This window comes from Mya arenaria, chromosome 16 (assembly GCF_026914265.1).
Source record: "Mya arenaria isolate MELC-2E11 chromosome 16, ASM2691426v1".
Lineage (NCBI taxonomy): Eukaryota > Metazoa > Mollusca > Bivalvia > Myida > Myidae > Mya > Mya arenaria.
The window spans coordinates 19,455,205-19,479,500 of record NC_069137.1 but is presented as its reverse complement, the minus strand read 5'-3'; the positions used below and the strand labels follow the sequence as shown (position 1 = coordinate 19,479,500).

The 24,296-nt window shown below is 32.4% G+C and overlaps 1 protein-coding gene across 8 annotated transcripts in view; it reads left to right on the top strand.

Annotated features, from left to right (window-relative positions):
- LOC128221326 (uncharacterized) overlaps positions 1-24,296 on the top strand; it is a 69,181-nt gene that overhangs the window by 18,709 nt on the left and 26,176 nt on the right. For 5 of the 8 annotated variants that reach the window (XM_052929894.1, XM_052929890.1, XM_052929887.1 and 2 more), the window contains exons 2-8: positions 2,585-2,642; positions 2,963-3,008; positions 5,842-5,865; positions 6,665-6,688; positions 11,142-11,165; positions 17,899-17,922; positions 20,143-20,166. In XM_052929894.1, coding sequence (XP_052785854.1) covers positions 2,983-3,008; positions 5,842-5,865; positions 6,665-6,688; positions 11,142-11,165; positions 17,899-17,922; positions 20,143-20,166 — 146 coding nt within the window. In that variant the 5' untranslated portion in view covers positions 2,585-2,642; positions 2,963-2,982. The remainder of the gene's footprint in view (positions 1-2,584; positions 2,643-2,962; positions 3,009-5,841; positions 5,866-6,664; positions 6,689-11,141; positions 11,166-17,898; positions 17,923-20,142; positions 20,167-24,296) is intronic. The other 3 variants (XM_052929892.1, XM_052929893.1, XM_052929891.1) reach the window with 2 other exon arrangements.

Sequence of the window (24,296 nt, the reverse complement as noted above, 5' to 3'; positions counted from 1 at the left end):
CAAATAAAAAGGATACATGTATTAAGACCATGACCCTGCACAACAAGTTTTGAAACTATATATCAAGTGTTTTCATAGCATACATGCCGTCCAACTGGACGACAATTCTCGTAAACACTGTTGAATTTTATAAATATTATCGATTTTATTCTACGTCTAAGCTGTTTGTAGGCATATGTGTCATTAATAAGAAATGATGACTTATGGCTGTTTAGAGTTAAAAATTAAAAGTTGTATTTGATACAAATGCAATAAGTTTGTGGAGCAATCATGACTTGTTATTTATTTGTAATGTATTTGATTTAATTACGGTGAATCCCAACTTCTTCTAAAGAAATAAACGATTATATTAGGTCATTTAATTAATGTAAGTCGATACCCATCAAACACATTGTCCGAATATTGACTTATTTTGACGACTGTGCCTTTTCAAAGGCAGATACGTCATCAATTGGCAATTCAGACAGGCGACTGGTTGAAGTAATATTGAAAACTCATATTTGCCATTTAATCAAATTATTTTTGCATGTGGGGCATTCCTTGTTAATGCATTAATTGTATTTGATTTGGTTTACCCGAGCCCTTAAATTAAGCAATTATATCTGGCGTTTTCTTGAATGCCAATTGACTAGATTGACACCCCAAATACAACAAAAATCTAGTACCATTTCGACGAAAGATATGAACAAGTAGTGTACATTAAAGTTTAAAAAATATATACTTAACACTTTTCTGAAGAGAAGCCAACAATTGTCACGATGCCACTGTTAAGAGGGCACATGTTTCAAAATATAACACTTTTATGTAGTTAGACTCCAGACAGTACGTTACTGATTAGATGTAAAAGAATCGTTTAATCGTTTATTTTTATCCTTTTGAACACTGCTTTATAGTGTGTAGAGCGACATTTTGTTCTGTTTTTCATCGGTGCTAAACATCCGTTTTGCCTGAACGACAATCTTAAAATGTCTGAAATACCATTTCGATGGCACCATTAAAAAAGCCGAACCTACATTTTTTGCTATTTCGGGTTTTTTATATTTTTATTAACCTATTTTAGATTGCCGCCTTTTCTGAAAACACCGGACTCAACAGCCAATAGAAATTGAGTTTACTTGACAGAAGTTGCAGAAAAACCCGAACCTTCATGTCATTGTATATGACATTTTATATTGTTGTTTTTTTGTATCTCCTGAAAAAGTACAAAATTGTAAATGGTGCCATCGATTTGCTTTATACGTCTTTTATAGTTATTGCCCGAGCTTGAGGGTGTTAAGGTGGGTACATGCACTCATGCTACTCTGTGTAAGGCTTGATATTTGGTCTTAAACGAATTAAAAGCCGTTATTTTGTGGTTACTTCTACCATTTTTATCCGCAATTTTTGGTGGTAATATCCTACAATCTCACTTAATCTACGCAGACAATAGTTACGTGTATTCATATCGATGTTTCAAAACATATGTCGACCGGATTCAGTTATTCTATGGATATAAATACTAATTCACATTTATTTTAGCATTAATATCATGTAAATTGCATATTTTATTCATAATGTTCAAGCAACCACCTTTTAAATGAGGTCATACTTGTGTTTGTCACCAGCAATAAAACAAACTTTAGCAGTATCGTCTACAGCTGAACGACAGGAGTTTGATGACATAGGTTGCCTTAATAGCAATTAAATAGTTCTGTCGGTTTAAGTACTTAAACTATTCATAGTTGTACCTACTACATTTCTTACATACAACCTGCTTAATATATATTATTGTTCTTTACATATATTTATACAACATTTTGTATTACTCATGTTGATGACCTCAAAACACATATTTGTATTATGATTTGATGATATTAAAATAAAACTGTGGAACAGCAATTTGACCTTTAGATGCACAATTTATAAATGGCATAAAGGACACTGAACGAGATTAGCATAACAGACTAGCACACACAACAAACATACAAGAGTTCCGTGGAACAAGAGTACACTGGGTTTTAACATTGTTTATGAATATAGACAACCCAAACCATTGATAAATAAAGAATTAAATTATAATGTTAACAAACAAATTAATATTAAGTATTTATCCACTGGAAACATACATAAACTGTTAACGTTTTTGTCGGAGCAGAAATGCAAAACCCGAAAGAGTACGATGCAGAAATCCAAATACAATCATTTGTCATATTTCACCAAAACACATTTATGGTTTACAACTACGTTTAAGGCATATATATTGCATCGTTGTACAACCAGGAGAGGTAACATAGACTCAAATTAACATTACGTTTGTATGCTGTACAATTTTTTTAATAGGTCAAAGCGGAATAATTTCTTACGAAAAGAGTCCTATGTATAAAGAGACATCGGCTGGCATTGTTACTGTACTGAAAACGGTCTTAATGATCATTTATCAACAAGAAAGCATCGAAACTAGTGGGGAGAATATATTTTATTTAAACAGAGTAGTTAAAACATAGTTAAATGATTGCAATGTAATGATGCAAAAGCTGAAGCTTAAGCGTTTCAGTGAAAGGGATACCTATATACCACTATGTGATACATACATATTTATTTGCAGGAACCAACGTGTTTTACGATTAATTGGCTCTGCTCGTGAACAAGTTGCATTGGAAGAGGTACAGAACTTTATTGTTATTTATTGTTTTTTGTTTTTGTTTTAATGATTCGTTGTTGTTGTTATTGTTGTTGTTTATGATGTTTGATTTTGTTGTAGATATTTTCGTTGTGGTTGTGATGGCCTTTAAATGTGAGCATTAACCCAAATGTTATACGTGTAGCGTAAGTCCATGACATTGCATATTCTTATTTAGAATAAGAATAAGAAAACAAAACATTTAACATACACATTCTCTTCGCTACAAGCAATATATCAGAATGAACGTCACATCAGTATTTTAATTAATACGAAATACAATATTACGCTTATTTATTTCAGGTCAAAATTTGTGACTAAAAATGGCCAGCGGTGAGGATACTTCTGGGTATGTATATTTGCGTGCATTTAACATTGATTAACCATATTACAGGCTGTTGTCACAGTGTGTAAAAAACTCTTCAATCAAGGGTCGCATTGAATGCTTAGCATACTCAACCAGGTCATGCACGAATCTGGATTAATTTTAAAGGTGAAAATGTCTTAATATTTCACCAGAAATCGGGAGCCGTGATAGTGTCTTGTTGTTTTTTTGTATGAAAATCAACATACATTGGTATTTTGTCTGAAAGGATACTCGTCAAACAGAGACATGTTATCAACAGTCGTTTTTAATTCAGGAATTGTTAGATAAAGTCTTTCGTGGTACCTGTCAGACTGCCTTCGCCTAACATGCCTAAACAAGCTTGGTAAAATTACTCATAACCCGAAGGTCCATAACCCTAATTGTGCCATTCGCCTTTGAAACAGTTTCAAATTTACAATATTGTCAGTGGTTGTTTTATATGTAGTTTTATGAACGGTTTTCTAGACAATTATTGTATGCGATCGAATGCTCTTAACCGTTACAGTTTTCACAGATTTTCAAATACTGTAATGTACATTGGATCTTGTATACAGTGTTTCAAACGTGAATCAGTTTTGATCTAGCATGCTGTTGAAATTTAGAATTTTAGCAACCCGTTTAGTATCGTAGCAAATTATTTGATATTAACACGATCAAGTCGAGTCCAAAGGCCTATAACCATATTCAATTATCATACAAACGATATAATATATAAAAGTAAAAAAAAAATAAGTTTTGAATGATATATATATATATATAAATAAATAGGACCTGTCACGAGTCGTCATATAATACACAATTGTATTCATCAAGTTCAGAAAATATGGTAGTAAGCTAACCGTCGGCGAGTATACTTACATATTTCCTGGACTGGTTTAATAAAACTGTGTATGATATGAAGATGAGTGACAGATTAGTTCTCAAATTGATGCGTGAATATGTCGTAGCCTATTTTGTTTTATGCTGACTGTGTCTGATGTTTCTTTTATACCGGAAAAACACTTTTATGCCGTATACGTCGGCGAAACACTGAGGGTTTACTATACGGATTTTCAACTATATTTTATATGCGCCATTTGGGTCCAGACGCTTCATAAAATCAAGCAGAATATAATATCCGTATACAATTACCACAATATGACACATATACTAAAGCACAACATTTATCATACGAATATTGCTCATTTAAAATTAAGAGTTATTATTGGTACAAGTTTGCAAAACATTTAAGTTGGGGGGGGGGGGGTATGAACGAAAATGACCAAGCGCAACAAAAATCAAAGAGGCCGATAAATATAATAAATCACACAAGGATATGTTGGTATTTTTATTTAAGGTATCCGTTTTTGTTTCAACAACCTTACTTTAATTTAAAATATATACGACATGTTTCATTATAATTGACTTTTCTGTTTATTTTTATTTGATGCTATAGATATATAAAACATGCCAGGTCTTGTTGCATGGTTGATTTAAATAAAGGTCATATACAGAACATTTAAGAACAGTCTATAATGCGAAACATGTAAAAAAGGGGCATGGACGGGTAACTCAGTGTGTCATCAAACTGTTCATAAAGGGTTAAATTATCCGCCATTAACATTAGTTGTACATATGACTTTTCCCAAAGCATTGCAGGCTAGGCTTTTAAATGGATATTATATCAAGATAATTGTCCGAAAATTTTACCTTTAGCGTGTTGTCTTTGCATTTGTTGAAGCTATAGTGTTAAACGTTGTGAGTGAGTGAGTGAGTGAGTGAGTGAGTGAGTGAGTGAGTGAGTGAGTGAGTGAGTGAGTGAGTGAGTGAGTGAGTGAGTGAGTGAGTGAGTGAGTGAGTGAGTGAGTGAGTGAGTGAGTGAGTGAGTGAGTGAGTGAGTGAGTGAGTGAGTGAGTGAGTGAGTGAGTGAGTGAGTGAGTGAGTGAGTGAGTGAGTGAGTGAGTGAGTGAGTGAGTGAGTGAGTGAGTGAGTGAGTGAGTGAGTGAGTGAGTGAGTGAGTGAGTGAGTGAGTGAGTGAGTGAGTGAGTGAGTGAGTGAGTGAGTGAGTGAGTGAGTGAGTGAGTGAGTGAGTGAGTGAGTGAGTGAGTGAGTGAGTGAGTGAGTGAGTGAGTGAGTGAGTGAGTGAGTGAGTGAGTGAGTGAGTGAGTGAGTGAGTGAGTGAGTGAGTGAGTGAGTGAGTGAGTGAGTGAGTGAGTGAGTGAGTGAGTGAGTGAGTGAGTGAGTGAGTGAGTGAGTGAGTGAGTGAGTGAGTGAGTGAGTGAGTGAGTGAGTGAGTGAGTGAGTGAGTGAGTGAGTGAGTGAGTGAGTGAGTGAGTGAGTGAGTGAGTGAGTGAGTGAGTGAGTGAGTGAGTGAGTGAGTGAGTGAGTGAGTGAGTGAGTGAGTGAGTGAGTGAGTGAGTGAGTGAGTGAGTGAGTGTATCATATGTTGAAAATATGCACCGAATATGAACATGTTTGTTCCATGCACCATATTTAAACATTTAATTCGTTTATATAATACTGAATCGGCATGATTTAGTTGTATGCATTTCTTTAAAAGGCAAACATTTTTTTAAAACATGATGAGCGGTTTTCGTTAAATTAGTGTTACATGTACATTTATTTTATGATGATGGTAAACACCTTTTTCATATATACGCGTTTGATTTCCGTTAATCAAGACATTCCAGTTGGTTGATTTTGATGCAAGTTGATAATGTAATAACACATAGCATCAGAATTGGTAAGGAATCTTTATTGCCTATGTACATACATACATATCAATTGATCTATCCCATATGACACCTGGTTTTGGTTTATTTTTTTTTATTTTCAGTTTGAGTGATAAAGACTTGTCAGAGTAAGTGTTTTTCCTCATGTAGATATTTTGGAATATATCATACTGTATTTAATGTTACATTGTATTCTATTAGTATAATTAAAACCTATTTTATATAAGATCGAAATCATGATGTTGTGATTTAGGATTTGCTTTCATCTGACTGTTGAAATGCAATATTGTGATTTTGTACTCCAACTTTCATTCATTATTGGTGTGCATTTAAATACACTTCTTAGACTTTGGAAAGCATTTATTGCTTTTCGAGGTAATAACTGTATCACGGAAACAGTATAAAATGTACAAGTGTTACATAAGTATATCGTCACATATGCATATGTCAGTCAGACAGTGAGACGGTCGGTCGGTCGGTCAGTGAGACAGTCATTGAGTCAGTAAGTCTGTCAGTCAAGTCACTGAGTCAGTCAGTGAGTTAGTCAGTGAGATAGTCAGTGAGTCAGTCAGTGAGTTAGTCAGTGAGATAGTCAGTGAGTAAGTCAGTGAGTCAGTCAGTGAGATAGTCAGTGAGTCAGTCAGTGAGACAGTCAGTGAGATAGTCAGTGAGTTAGTCAGTGAGATGGGCACTGTAAACATTATATATGATGATTTATATAGAGCGTTGGTGAACACTATAGGTCGGACATATGCCTTTGATTTCCTTTAATAAAGACATACCAGTTGTTTGATCTTAATGCAAGTTAATCATGTAACAAAAGCACCAAGAAGGTCAGGGGATCTTAATAACCTGTGAACATACATACATATAATCAATTGGTCCAATCCCATATGCAACTGATGTTGTTTTATTTTATCTTTACAGGCTGAGTGATGGAGATAAGCCAAAGTAAGTTATTTTCTTCAAATCATAATCTTGGAATTTATCATAACGCATTTAATGCAACAGTGTATTATTTCAATTGACTTTAGACGACTGTGATATAAGACCGAAATAATTATGTAGTAATAAAGAATTTGATTTGATCTTGACCATTGAAATACAATCTTGATAGTTTGTGCTTCAGTTTTCATTCAGTAAATGCTTGCTTTTAAATACAGTACTTAAGAAACATTACACACCACTGAGGATCATATGGCATTATAAGGATCGGCCAGTCAGTCACCGAAAGTGATAATTGACCGAGGAGTTAACCGACGTCTATTTAACTTCGATTTTATATTACAAATCAATATTTTTAAAGCGCTTTAGTTGTGTTTTATTAAACCAAGCTAATAGTATTACCTTGCGACAAATTGTCACCGTTGTGAAAATAGCTAGCTGCACTAACCAGTTGTATACGACATCAGCGGACCTTATTACATTTTTTGCGAAGTCCAGACCGGCCAAAATATGATTATGACCGCTGACGTCATTGAAACGTACTAGTTTATAAAAAAAAATCAATATGCAGTGAATACAAAACATATCAGTGTCATGCAATATACTTAAACAGCTTAAATGCCATTATATAACAGTATAATTACATGATTTAGTTGTATGCATGTCTGAAAAATGCTGACGTTTTTTGTAAAAACAAAAATAGATAAGCGCTTGACGTGATATTTGAAGTATATGTAAACTTATTTTATGATGACTACATAAATGGTCGTTGAACACATTCTGCGGTAAATATGCCTTTTATTTATATTTAAAAAAAGACATACCAGTTATTTGATCTTGATGAAAGTTAATCATGTGATAACACATCAAGCATACCAATGAATCGTTATTGCCCGTGAACGTACATACATAACCTATTGATCAAAATGAATCTGATGCTATATTTTTTATCCTTACAGGTAGGGTGATGAATATTGGCAAAAGCAAGTAGTTTACTTCATATCAGAATCGTATAATACATCATAACTTATATAATACACTGTTTTAATTTAGTTGACTTGAATCAACTATGATTTAAAACCTAAAAATGATGTTGTAATTAAGGATTTGCTTTAATCTTGACTGTTGAAATTCAATCTAGATAATTCATACTTCAGTTTTCATTCATTATCTGTGTGCTTTGAACTACACTATTTCAATATAGTAAACATTCATTGTTGTTCGGGATGATAACTGTATTCACACAGATACAGTCTAAAATACAGTTTCTCACCACAAACAATTACAAAGGGCGACCAGATCTTAAAACATGTGTATTTTTAACACAGTTTCTAACATGCTTTTCGATGTAATATGAAGTTTTATCAATGAAATAACAACAGTGAAAATACCAATTTGATATTTTTACTGCAAATAGGGAGCGAAACTGTCAACTTTTAGAACTAATTTTTAAAATCCCGTATAGTTACATCTCCTTGGTCAAAACTAAACACTGCACTTGGAACAGGAAAATGTTGTGAAAACAATAAAATAAATTTAAAAATGGTTATATTGGTAATAAAGGTATATTAGGAAATAAACAACTTACCGTTCTTTTTAACTGAAATGGTACTCCCGTTTATTAAACGTTTTCTTGAACCTTGCAGCCGAATGTTCGAACAGTTCCTTTCATACCAAACATATTACAGACAAAAAACCCTTCTCAAACATAACTTTAATGTCATGTCATCGTCAAATATTGTTTGAACTGATAGTCGGCGTAATAAGTAAAACGAACTACCCGAAAAAATAACACAACAATAAATAGATTAACTGATGATCTTTGTACCCCACCTACGCCTAATAAATTGTCAACAACCTAGCGTGGTATTTTTTCCTGAAAATCGACCTGCTTCAAGCGAATCAGACAAGTCTCTGACAGTGAGATGGCTGAATACTCATGACTCATTAAACAAACTCTAAAACTAAGAAAAACTGTTTTATATCAAATGATTATCCGTAATTGTTTTGCTATGACGTTCGACCTTTTAAATGTTTCAAATCCAATAAATGACAGCGTAGTAAATTGGTCATGTATTCATGCCCTGGTTAATATAAACGTTCTTCCTTTATTTTTTTAAACATATTTGCACTTAAAAAACTTTATTGATTAATGTTCAAAATATGTTTGCACAACAAAAGAGCGAATAATAAACTGTATAAAAAGAATATCAGATAATGTTTTTAAACAAACAGGAAATAGAAAACTGACAGCTACGTCATCGGCTATAAATTTGCGTGAGGGGCGTCCGACCGGTAGCGGCGTAAATAACACTCATTTGAAAAAGGGGGTTATTAAGGAAATAAAATAAAATACTAATAATACTCCGAAAATAAGAATAGAATATAATAGAATAATTTATTTGGATTTAAACATACAGTTAATCATCCATCAACATGATCATACATATAAACAAAAGTCAATATACCATTTAGTATTACATTTAGAATACATTACAAACATATCAAATATACACAGATATACTAATACTAATACTTATATATTACATTTAGAATACATTACAAACATATCAAATATATACAGATATACTAATACTAAGGAGAACATGCATCAAAACATATTATCAAAGGAAATATTATACTTGTAGAAATGAAGACAAATATTCAATTTATAAGCAGATAGCATAGTTTTTAGTATTATTTTCATGAAACATACCTGATACAAAAACAACACAACAATAACAACGAAACCACAACAACACGTCTTTCAGTTCGTATTTTATGCGCACAATTTATGAAAGTCACTATTTTCAGAATAAGTGTTTCATTTCTTGTGTTTATCAACTCTAAAAAAATTATCATGTTAGGTCTTCAATATAATATTTATGTAAATATCGCTTGCGTATAACTTTATATTTATTACAAATGCACAAGAAGTGATACTCATCTTCTATGTACTCATCTTCCACAGTATCACATAGTTCACATAATCTTAGTTTTCTGTCAATGCGATGTCTTCCATATCGCCCAGTTTCAATTCTTAGACTGTGACATGATATTCTCATTTGTGTAAATAATTTTAACAAATAGTCAATATTACTATTAAGATAAATTTTGTATTCAAAGCTAAACTTAATTTCCTTATACACGTTTAATTGTTCATTATATCATCTTTCCAGTTTTGCATATAACAATCATATAATCTTTGTTTAAAGCTTAGTAAAATATACCTTAAGATTGTTGAAGCTGCGCTGCATGTCTTCTACTGTTTCGGCTAGAATCACCATATCGTCAGCATACAACATGAAATAAGACTAATTTCCTCAATTGTAATTCCACTATCAATGTTTGACTGTAAATATAGTTCCAGGTCTTCTACAAAGATTGATCAGAAAAGAGGAGAACAAATATCACCTTTCTTTAAACCGACCGATATTTCCATAAAATCTGAATACTAATTGCAATGTTTTACTTTAGATCTAACAAAAGCATACATAGATCTCACAGTTCTAAGCATTTTACTATCTATTCCTATTTTAGACATCTTTAACCACAGAGCATTTCTGTTTACGATGTCAAAACATTTCTTCATTTCCATGCATACGTAATAGGGACGAAGTCCGTTATTTAGCCCCGACTCAATTAAGGATTTTAAACAAAATTATATAATTAGATATGGCGTGACTTGTTGAAAAACCCTTACGGAAACCGAACTGTGCATCCGTTACTTTGTTGTATTTCTCACACCAACTAGTCAGTCGTTTATTTATTAGTGAGGAATATATTTTGCTAAACAGCTCATAAGAGTTATTCCCCTGTTGTTATTAGTCATCGCGTCGTCGTCCCTTTTGAAGACAGGAACGATAATTTCTGCCATCCATGGTGTTGGAAAATGACCCGATGAGAAAATGAGATTAAATTGGTCTGTCATATGTCCTGCAATTATATCCCAAGATTCAATAATATATTCATTTATAAGCTCATCCGTTAATCCAGTTATGTATCTTTTAAGGTTTCTGATCGCATGATTTACCTCTTGTAGTGTAATTTCTTCATCTAGCTCATTATATGTTTGGTCATCATCAGGTAACTCTTGGTCAAAGAACCTAAAATATATTGACCATTACAGATCAACATATAATTTTATAATATCAGCGACGCCTCGAACGTTTTGTCAGAAAATCAGATTGATTTAATTAAAAAGCAAAATCAAATAATAAGTATGCCATACATAACAAAAGTCAGATTTCTTGAAATAAAAAGCAATATCATACAATTGTTGTACCATACTTTTGTCCCCTACCATATGCGTTTTCATTAACAAAAACTACATACTGATTGTTTGTTCACGTTGAACGTTGACCACAGCAAAACCCACATGATAAGGTCACAAAACAGTTGTTTACTGTGTACAAGTATTATACCTGGTAATTAATGTTGAGTTGTTCTCTTTTTTCAGGATGTCCGACAAGCGAGAGATATTGTAAGTGTTGTTTTGCTTGCTACTTAAACTTTGGAATATATTGTAACGTTATTTTTTTCAAACGGCTAAAATGTAGGACCGACAACACGATGTTGCAGACAAGGTTTCGCTAAATTTTGTACTCCAGCTTTTGTTCACTACTTTAAACAGATCAATTAACATTCATAAATATTCTAATATGTCATGTACAATAATTATAAATCGATATTATCCGCCTATCAGTAAGAAATTAACCAATTTTGGACTTTGCCTTATCATCGTGTTTACGTGAAAATTACCTTTCAACGAATATCAAAACAATCGTTCTTTTCCTTTTTTTAATTACAGTTTGAATAAAGGCATTCGTTAAAACTTTTATGCAGCTATAGCACATGTGTACATGTTTTTGTTTAAGGTTTTTGCATTTATTAAAATCCTGTAAAAATTAACATACTGTCAGATAATGATTTATTGTAAATCAACACTTATTTGGTGAAAAAAATAATATTTTAAACTATTGAAACCCAGCCACATTAAGAAATCGATGTACGACAGTATTGTCCAAATTTACATTACAAGCTGTGTACTTTAATGCTAATATATAGTCCATTTTCTTAATTATATCATAATACTTCCTTACCAAGCTAACATGTGTACTTTGTATATTTTATTATACTACTATTGAACCCTTTTTGGTGCTTATTATGTGTTTGAAATCAATTGCATATATTTTCTTCTCAAGGTGTGGTTCATCGGCAAGACAATTAAGATCCATGATATTAATGAAATATACCAAATAGGTTTGCTCTGACCATTATAGTGCATGATAATAAGGTTCAAACAATAGTCATAATAAGGTGTTTATTCTTGTCCCAATTTCTACTCTTAACTTAAATTAGTAATTCTAAGCACATGTTCCTACCTGGTTCTACTTCGATAATAGTCTATGTTGGCTGACCTAGCGAGATCGACTTTAATCCTGAAACGCCAAACGGTTCACGCCTAATTTGCTCCTTAGAATTGTTTTCTTGCCACATAATTCAAACACATGGTATATGATACAACGTTGTTAACAATACTTGAATAAAATATTCCATAGTAGCGTTCATTGATCATGATTGTATTTCTTTAGATTTCCATATTTTGTCTCCCAAAGCGTTGGTGATTCAGCAGCAATGTTGAAACATGTTAAATCTGGATTGTCTCAGCGGTTGCTGAGCTGTCTGTGCATCGTAGATAGATAAGAACGAATTCATACTGTTTAAAATTATCTCAATAAGGGTGTAACGTTTTTTGTCTTAGTTGCTGCAACTTCCTACAATAATATTGAACTAGACTGATATGAAAACCGATCTTTTGACATCTGTTTAAGCTTTTATTCTAGAATTATTCATTTTCGATAATTGAGACATTAAAAGCGTTTTGACTTTGATGTATTCATGTATCATTCCTAACGTATTCATCGAAAATAGCCACTGACGAACCATTGATCATTATACTCAAAATAATTATTTTTTGAGATTCTGAACTTTGGGAAATAAAATGTATTAAAGCAGCTTAGATTAACGACGCACGTAATTCTATATTATAATAGAAAGAATCAAAACGAGTTGTGCTAATACTTTAATAAAATATTCAGTGATTAAACGACATGAGTTTTGGAGATTGATATTGATGAAATACCTTATATACTAACTTAAAGAATAGTTTGAAATTAAAGAACCACTACGGGTATCGCTTTGTTGTTAGACTAATTTTGTTTTGCTTAAATGAATCAGATAAATGGTATGTGGTATGAATATAACCTAACGTATTGCATGTATATGTTTTGGAGAGTCTTTACAACTTGAATGAATTCATAGGTTAACACTTACAGGCAGCTATGAAACCCTTTAAACATGTTTCCGGTTTAGTAATTTAAATGTTTTCAAAACTAATAAAATAAAAGTTTAAGAAAAAATCAAAATAAAAAAAAATGATTGAGACATTCACTAAATAGCAATTAATTTTTCTGAAAATAAACATTTGCTATACTATTGTATTTACCTGAAAAGACATTACAAACTACTTATTATTATCCTAATATTGTCCAGAAGAATATACGTGATTTTAGTGATGTAACATCCCTTTCCTTAAATTAAATTGGAACCGGCTTCTATAAAACTGTATTATTAACTTGCAAAATCATATGAAACGAAATCAAATTGATCATTTTTCGTTAATTAAAGAACACAACACAAGCTGAGTGAACACATGGATAAGCAACACTCTTTATTAGGTTCTTGTTTATAACATTTATATCACAGGATAAAAGCTTTGTGTCTTAAAGATTTTCATATAACATTTATATTTGTGTTTAAATTAACTCAATAAACTCAATGAACGTAACCATGCTGATATGGGAATATGTAAGGAACGTAAAGATGTGGGTACGGTAGTACGTAAACGAAACCATGCTGATAAGATAAACCAAAAAAAGATCGCAGTCATGCTTAAACGGTAATACGCAAATACACTAAAGAAAAAGTATAAGTTTTACAACTTCTAAATCATCTCAGATAATCGTCTTTGTTTATCATGCTAACATATGCAGATATGTTGAAATATCTCGTCTTCTAAAAATAGCGTACACACATAATGGTTTTTTTTTCATGTGTTCCAAAAAAATATGGTAACAGCAACTTAATTTTTTAGGATTGAGCAAACCAGAAAACGTACAAAATTATTCAAAATGTCATATAGTGAGTTGTAATAAAAGTCAAATTCTTATAAGAAAAAGTTCATGAACGAAGTCAAACAATCACAAATATTCATGAAATATCTTACTGAAGCCAAAGAACGCACACTATCAATTTATAATCAATATATATTATAGGTGTCCGAAAATAGTCCTGAGGGATGTAAAACGGATTTTTAGATTAATTAGGTGAACGTCATACATAGTAGTATATTTGTTTAAGTTGTACTAAGAGTATCATCCTGTCCCTCTTCATTAAACCCCTTCAGTTCAGCGATATCATTTTAGAATACATGATTATTATGGCAAAAGAACATCATAAATTATGATTCCGATGAAAACAGTGGGAATGTGAAATAACCTTCGTCAAATTGTTATGAAGTAAGACTTTGACACTATTGTTTAAATTAATCACGAATAGCAATTTCGTGTTAACAGATTACTAAGTGACATAACAATTGTCCTTGCCCTTGAACATATGTATATACAGTTCACAGACAGCATAACATAACTACTATCTAATGTTGGGTTGTTTTTCTCTGTTCAGCTCAATGTGAGAAACAATCGAGGTTTTTTTGTAAATAGTTGATGTATATTGTTGCTTGATCGAGATGTTTTGGAACTTCATTTGATGGTATAAATATGGTTTACAATTTCAAACATTGTATTTAAAATTCTCGTATCCGTAACCGCACATATATGATAATATAAAGAATGTGTCAGTTTGATTTAGCGCTTAAATAACCTACATAACACATTTCAACGCAGATGTATCAAGTAAAAAAATAACTTGTTCATTTTTAATAAATAATACATTTTTAAAAAACGTTGATAACATTTTGATCTAAGTCAAGTAAGTCATTGAAATCATACATCTAGATAAAGCGGTGGATGAAATGCTTACTATTTAAATCATCCAATTGTGTTTGCATTGAACCTAAAAGACAATAACAAAGGCTAGAATATTTGATATTTCTACCTGGAACTCGCTGTTATATCCATCGTTGCAACTTATTTTACAAACTATTAAACAATAATGGGCTCATAATGAGCTTGCGTTTAGTATTATAAGACATAATTTAACATTTTTGAAAGGTGTGCAATATATTAGTGTTTTAAACTCAACCCAGTCTTTGCAAATGTCAAATGTCAGGCATGCTTACCATAAGTGATTATTCTGAATTTGTTATCGGTCATACCTCTTCTAAAATAGCATGCCGTAAAATGTCAACAGCCATTGCAAACTATATTTATCAAATGTCTCTTTTAAATTTAAATAAGATGTATTCGGTTAACTCGAATTAACTTTTCAGAGCCTCGACAACATGTCTCGGCTTAGGACTGATTTTAAACGATATGGTAAAACAAATATCAAATAATTAACTTATTTGAACAGAAATGTACAAATAGAACAAAGTCAACAAAGGCATATAAAGTAACTCCGAAACAAGTTCACCAGAGATCTAAATCATGATCATGTCAGGTCGCTTTGATTGACATTAATATCAATTGTGAATGTTTAAGTGCACAAAATTAACGTTCGAAAGAGAAACCAAACTGAACAGTGATATGTTTATTGAATCGAACGTATTTGGGGTTACAACGTTTATTGTCAAACATTCTAGCATTGTCAAGAACATATAAACATAATAACAAATCATCGCTCTACTTCTTCACTTGGTTCTATGCCAATATAAGTTTCGTACACACACTGGTCATAGCTGTGAATGCGTCCATAATACTTATGCCTTTATAAAAGACTGGGTAAAAAATGATTTGTTTACATCATCAATTATATGAAGATCTTGTTGTATTTACAGTTGCCCAAACAAATATCTATGTGGTCTTTGAATGATCTGACAAAGACCGTTCGACTGTTTTGTAGTCAATATTTTTTCATCAAACATTCTGTTAAATGTACCTACTACTTTTATCTATTGGTATGAACTATTAGATTACATACGGACAAAGCCTTTCACAGACTTATCAACAAGATAAATGCAGGTCAGCGGTCATTTTGATAATCATTCTTAGAACGAGCAAGTATTTTATATTTCCCTTTTAAAATTCTACTTCAATGACGTTTCATCAAGGTTTTTGCTCATAAGTAATTTTCAGCGCAAATTTAACATTCACTTACGACGACATGATGTTTGATGTTGTGTACATTTAAAATACATTATACGTATCAAGTGTTACTTGCTTTAAATGGCATGAATCAAACCAGGTCGCCAATTGAATAAAAAGACAAAAGTGATCATTGTATATGTAAGTATAGATATGTTTAGGATGTCACACTGTTCAGTTATTTCCTATCTCTGGCTCATATTTCCACCAATGAACATAGTTTCATATATTACTAATGTTTTTTTTTTTTATTTTAAAACCAACAGGAACTAGGGCTGCGCGTATTTTCTTTCACTTACTTGAATTGGTATATAAAACAGCCAGGTATCAATTATAATGGGGCTAGAGTAAACATTAACACGGCCAACACCGAATCAAAACATCTAGTCCAACACTGACATACTCGATACATAAGCGTGACTGTTCATACCTATATCTTGCCGGCCTTTTTATTAACTGAGGTTAATGTAGCACACCGCTATGAAAGCCTCCACTTGAAACTTTTCAATTTTAATGCTTAAACCTATGTTGTTAAGCACAGGACTACAAATATTTTGACGGTTTCAAGGTACTGGTCCGATTCCAGCCAGAAGCACACATATGTTTTTTTTGTCTTGGTCTTTTTCTACTTCTTTGTTTTCATTAGTTACATCTTTTTTCCTAAAGTTGATATTGTATTTTCATTAAAAAGTAATTGAATGCATTTCTACACATACATATTAGCTTCTGTGAAATTTTTATAACTTGCACGGCTGAGATAGGTTATAGGGAATTTCAAACTTTATGTTGTTTTAAATGAGCGGTAAAACAATTTTATTTTTGGTATAATGTTATCAAAAGATAAAATATATGTTTTAGCAAAGAACAGGTCATGCATATTACTAGAACCTGTTGATTTGGCTTTTAAATGTCCATGTTCAAATTTTACGTGGTCATAACATTATGTTAAAATTGAAATACCGTATGGCTATTTCAGTTCAGCTTGATTATATTTGTTGGTGATGTGATCAATAATGTATTATTTCTGAAAGCAAATATATTTCTTGTTACTCTGATACCAAACTATTATAAAAATGTTGACAAATAAATGTAATAAAGGTTTTTTCTTGTCTGTTTGATAATGTCGTTTTTATCCATAATCCAGCAATGGTTGTAGGGTACTTCAAATTTAAATAAAATTGGTTGTTTTGACGGTAAATTTCTCTACATTTTGTTTATAAATCCAGGGAATGATACCCATTAAGAAATAATCAAGCTTAGAATAGTTTGAAATGGTGCCCATATGGGGTGTGCTACCTTAAATTACCACTCATACAATCAATAAAGGAAAATAAGAACGTCGAGTAAATATACCTAAACATGTTGTTACTTTGTATTCAATATGATCATATATTAGCATTTGGTGTCATGTTATCTTAAAAAAGATATTAAAAACATTTTATTTTAAATTTAAAACATTTCTTTTAAACGAAATTGAACAAGTATAATTGATAAAGAAATCACATTCAGCCAACCTTTTTTAGCAATTCTTAAATTTGAAGGAAAACAATCAGTTTGTTTCAAGCACATGGGCGAGCGAGCGGGCGGTCGGTCGGTCGGTCGGTCAGTCAGTCAAAAAAATGCAATCGTCTTTTTGTTTCTTTTTTTAAAACTAGATAAGCGCTTAACGTGATATTTGAGTTATATGTACACTTCATGATGTATCTATATAAGGAGTTGTTGAACACAATATTCTGTACATACGCCTTTTATTTCCTTTAAAAAGACATACCAGTTGTTTGATCGTGATGCAAGTTGTGATAACGCATAGCATCAGGAATTAACATACATACATATAACCAATTAGTCAATCCCATGTCAACTGATGTTAGATTTTTTTTATAATTTCAGGCTGGATGAGCCAAAATGGCGGTGGTAAGTATTTTTCTTCAATATCAAAATCTTGGAATATATCATAACGTAATTAATGTAACACTGCTTTATTTTAATTGACTTGAAACGACTATGATAGAATACCGAAAAAAGTATGTTGTAATAAAGGATTTCCTTTGAAATTGACTGTTGAAATGCAATCTCGATAATTCATAATCCAGTTTTCATTCATTTTTCTGTTTGCTTTAGCATACCTTAATTAAATATAGTGAACATTCATTGCTCATCGGCTGATAACTGTTTTATCACGGATACAGTTTTAAACTATGTTAAATAGGTACTTTGTTACATATGCATTGTACGAGGGTTGTCCGGAAAGTTTTGAGACTGCATTCATAAAAAATTTACCACTCATAGGATGCGATTAAAATTTTATCAGCTGTCAATCGTATCTCATATAAACAAATCCTGAAAGTTTCAACAATATACTACGAAGTGAACGTATACAACAAACATTACAAAAAGTACAGGTTACAAGCCACGGAGCACTTCGTTGTCCCATTGTGTCACGTCATTTACAGTTTTTCAAAATACGCTCCTTCTGCACGTACACACTTACGGTGAAAATCAACTCATTGCTTGAATATCTGTCCGTACCACCCTTTTATGATATTATGAACAACTGTTCTTTTTAGCTGAACGGATTCGTCAATTTCCCTCTCTGTCCTCCGCCATTCTTCTTGTAACATGTCCTGCACTGAATTTACGTCAATTTCACTCACGACTGACGGTCTGCCGCTCCGCTTCTAATCGCACACATTTCCATGCTCGTCACTGAAACGTCCATACCAGCGAAATACCAAAGCCCTTAAACATGCTGGCTTTGATTTATCCCGTGTTATAAACGTATAGGTATGTGTAGGAGTTATTCTGCTGCGAACACAGTGTTTGATCATAGCGCGCTGATCCGTGCGTGACGTTAACGTTGGGTTTTTTCCGACATCTTCGAAATACCTCTCTACTTCCGCTGATCGTTACAACCATGTCTACTGTTAGATTGCGTCAATAATTTGCTTAGTGATGCAGCTGACGTCATAATGTCGTCATATGTTTTGACGTGACGTTTTGGCGTCTATTATTCAGACGGAGTAGTATATATGAATTGTGAACAATTTTCAGAAAACGTCAATTTCAAAGTGCTCCGATGTTTTATCCGATGCTTGTCATTCAAGCATAAGTTATACTATTTGGATGATACTAATGTAATCAATGCATCTCCCGGAATCGACGTTCATCGTGCTATGTAAATTTTACTAAAAGATGAAAATAAAACAAATATTCAGCCGGCCGGTCGGTCGGTCGGACAGTCGCACAGTTCGTCGTTCTGTCAGTCGTAAAGTGTGTTGAAATACATTATAAATTGTATAGATTGATTACCTTTTGCACTTTCCTTTCTTATGCTCTTACCACTGACCATCCAACCTCCCGACAAAGGTTTTCTTACCTTTTTCATATGTTGGTGTTTTATTTATGTTTGTCGGCGCGTGAATATAGTGCTATGGAGAATCTAGCTTCGATTTAATTTATTCCTAGAAATAACAATATTGGTGTTAACCGTTGTGTTATCAAAAACGCCCATTATATATTGAAAATCGGTCTTAAACGGACTTTGACTAAACACATGTTTTGTTTTAAAGTTTTATCTGATTAATTTTAAGTCACAAACAAAATGACGCATACGATGGAAATGGAAAGTAATTCCACATACACTAATATTTAATGTGATAAAACACTTTCAAATATCTTCATTTACTGTTTTGCTGCAGCCACAGGAACTCGGGCATAAAACAGACCTAAAAAGATTATGTTAAAGAGCATATTTTGGAAAAAATGAAGGTTTTATTAGTTATATATATTTTAAAAGATTTACGGAAAACATAAATGTATGTTTGTTAATGGTGTTTGTAATACTGCATATCATACAATTCGCAATGCAATCGTCTTTTTGTTTCTTTTTTTAAAACTAGATAAGCGCTTAACGTGATATTTGAGTTATATGTACACTTCATGATGTATCTATATAAGGAGTTGTTGAACACAATATTCTGTACATACGCCTTTTATTTCCTTTAAAAAGACATACCAGTTGTTTGATCGTGATGCAAGTTGTGATAACGCATAGCATCAGGAATTAACATACATACATATAACCAATTAGTCAATCCCATGTCAACTGATGTTAGATTTTTTTTATAATTTCAGGCTGGATGAGCCAAAATGGCGGTGGTAAGTATTTTTCTTCAATATCAAAATCTTGGAATATATCATAACGTAATTAATGTAACACTGCTTTATTTTAATTGACTTGAAACGACTATGATAGAATACCGAAAAAAGTATGTTGTAATAAAGGATTTCCTTTGAAATTGACTGTTGAAATGCAATCTCGATAATTCATAATCCAGTTTTCATTCATTTTTCTGTTTGCTTTAGCATACCTTAATTAAATATAGTGAACATTCATTGCTCATCGGCTGATAACTGTTTTATCACGGATACAGTTTTAAACTATGTTAAATAGGTACTTTGTTACATATGCATTGTACGAGGGTTGTCCGGAAAGTTTTGAGACTGCATTCATAAAAAATTTACCACTCATAGGATGCGATTAAAATTTTATCAGCTGTCAATCGTATCTCATATAAACAAATCCTGAAAGTTTCAACAATATACTACGAAGTGAACGTATACAACAAACATTACAAAAAGTACAGGTTACAAGCCACGGAGCACTTCGTTGTCCCATTGTGTCACGTCATTTACAGTTTTTCAAAATACGCTCCTTCTGCACGTACACACTTACGGTGAAAATCAACTCATTGCTTGAATATCTGTCCGTACCACCCTTTTATGATATTATGAACAACTGTTCTTTTTAGCTGAACGGATTCGTCAATTTCCCTCTCTGTCCTCCGCCATTCTTCTTGTAACATGTCCTGCACTGAATTTACGTCAATTTCACTCACGACTGACGGTCTGCCGCTCCGCTTCTAATCGCACACATTTCCATGCTCGTCACTGAAACGTCCATACCAGCGAAATACCAAAGCCCTTAAACATGCTGGCTTTGATTTATCCCGTGTTATAAACGTATAGGTATGTGTAGGAGTTATTCTGCTGCGAACACAGTGTTTGATCATAGCGCGCTGATCCGTGCGTGACGTTAACGTTGGGTTTTTTCCGACATCTTCGAAATACCTCTCTACTTCCGCTGATCGTTACAACCATGTCTACTGTTAGATTGCGTCAATAATTTGCTTAGTGATGCAGCTGACGTCATACTGTCGTCATATGTTTTGACGTGACGTTTTGGCGTCTATTATTCAGACGGAGTAGTATATATGAATTGTGAACAATTTTCAGAAAACGTCAATTTCAAAGTGCTCCGATGTTTTATCCGATGCTTGTCATTCAAGCATAAGTTATACTATTTGGATGATACTAATGTAATCAATGCATCTCCCGGAATCGACGTTCATCGTGCTATGTAAATTTTACTAAAAGATGAAAATAAAACAAATATTCAGCCGGCCGGTCGGTCGGTCGGACAGTCGCACAGTTCGTCGTTCTGTCAGTCGTAAAGTGTGTTGAAATACATTATAAATTGTATAGATTGATTACCTTTTGCACTTTCCTTTCTTATGCTCTTACCACTGACCATCCAACCTCCCGACAAAGGTTTTCTTACCTTTTTCATATGTTGGTGTTTTATTTATGTTTGTCGGCGCGTGAATATAGTGCTATGGAGAATCTAGCTTCGATTTAATTTATTCCTAGAAATAACAATATTGGTGTTAACCGTTGTGTTATCAAAAACGCCCATTATATATTGAAAATCGGTCTTAAACGGACTTTGACTAAACACATGTTTTGTTTTAAAGTTTTATCTGATTAATTTTAAGTCACAAACAAAATGACGCATACGATGGAAATGGAAAGTAATTCCACATACACTAATATTTAATGTGATAAAACACTTTCAAATATCTTCATTTACTGTTTTGCTGCAGCCACAGGAACTCGGGCATAAAACAGACCTAAAAAGATTATGTTAAAGAGCATATTTTGGAAAAAATGAAGGTTTTATTAGTTATATATATTTTAAAAGATTTACGGAAAACATAAATGTATGTTTGTTAATGGTGTTTGTAATACTGCATATCATACAATTCGGCAATATAATTTAACCAGATAAAGGTTGGTAAAACACCATTCAATCAAAATGAACATCTGACAAAATAATTATTTAACGTTAACTTCATAATGCTTGGCAATTATTCAACGAGTCAGACATTCTACAAAGATAGCTCATGAATACCATCAGCCTGTGCACGGTAATGGTGAAAGTGTGTGGATTTCAATAGTGAACCATAATCATGTCATTTTGAGAAGAGTGACAATAAATAACAATTTTGAACACGCAACGGCAATAGAACCTGTCACACATGCAATGTTTTACTTAATAAAATGTTTGATGTCACATAAGAAGACTTACCAAAAGAGCCGTTGGGAACATGTTAGTAACAACATTTGTGGTTACAAAATTCAAGCTCAACATGTGGCGGAATAGTCAGGATGCTTTATAAATTCAAATGATTTTGTCTTTTAATTACCGCTCCTTGAATTATCCCTTTAAGTTGTTGCAGCTTCATGAATGCAATTTACAATATTATTAAACCAGACAATATTGAACGGACCTACAATCGCAGATTTATTCTAAATGATTGCAATTTAAATGATTCAGATAAGTTTCAAGGCTTCTTTATATGATATTCTTTGACTTCATATAATCACCACGTATCAGTTTTCATCTAAAATTACCACGAAATATTTATTTAACCAATTTAAAGCTACACTCTCACATATATACCGTTTTTACAACTTTTTGTTATTTTTTTGTCTTGGAAAGAGCTGTTTTTCCGTAAATATCTGCAAACCGATGATAAAATATTACTGACAAAAGATCAGAACGCAGAGTTTCATATTTCCATTCGCAAATTAATGTTAAATGGCTTAAACCGTTACTAAATGCATAAAACATCATTCTTGGAACTTAAATATAAAAACCTGTGATCTAATTTTTACAGCAGTCTTATATAACTGGTTTCCATGCATTTTCGTATGAATTAGCCCGTTCAAAGACAAAAAAATAAAAGCGTTGTCAAAACGTTCAATCTGTGCGAGAGCAGCTTTAATTAACTACTAACCTAAGACCATAAATACATGCATTTTTTACAATAACTACAAGAAATGGTGTTATTGTTTAATGATTCAAACTATTGAACTTTGTTCTTGACTTCGGTGGATATCCGAATGTAAACTTAAGTGTAATTTTGTATTGATTTTAAATTTTTCAGACTGTTTTTACAGTAGATAAAACGCTCCGAAACAGAAGAAAATTGCCAATACTTCTGGTAATTTTCAAAAAAAAATTACTTTGAAGATAAGACATATTTAATTGATATTTTTTCACATGCTTATCGTGCTAAATTTGGTAGTTTATATCCAATACATAAGTTATAAAGTAGCAAATTGATTAAATTTATCTTCCGTCGTTAAAAATGATACAATTTAAAAGAAAGACATTTTTTATAAAATAAACAACAATGAAATAACAAACGGCCTACATATCTGTTTACAAGTGGTATTTCAAGTGTATATATTTGTATTGCTTTAAATTGCTTACTTAAATTTAAAAACCAAAGGCGTTTTCTTCATTGGAACTGAATAAAGAAACAAAATTGTTACGTATACAGCGTTATCAATCCAAGTTTCAACTTCATTCAGATTTACCGAAAGAGTAACATGTGTCGCGAAAATAATTGAGAAAAAAAACCACAATACAAAACAGAATGACAATTCGAGATTGCACGTCTTTTTTGTCAGTGAATTTAGTTTATACTTACCTGATTACTTATCTTACATGTGTAACTCCTAGGCCCATATCATTAAAATGTTGCACACAATATTTGATTAATAGCATTCCAAATGCTTATTACCCTGTGAAATTTTGTTCTTAATATCATAAAGCTAAAACAAGCTACTTGTCATTGTCATCGTAAACTCCATGTTTTTCTCGTTTAACACTTTGCTAAGATATAAAATACAATAAATAATAACTCTAGCTATTGCAGTCCGTGAGTTTATCATATAAAAAGTTGTTTTTGTGTAAGTGTATACACGTAAACAAATACTCCTAAGGGAATGGGCAGTGATCACTTCATGGTATTTTCAACGAATTTTCTAGCCATGCAGCTTTTGACAAAAATATTAAAAAATAGTTTTTACTAATGATTATTAAAGAAGTGGCACCTACGGCGTGAATTGTTTTGATTACAGAGACACAATGTGTACAA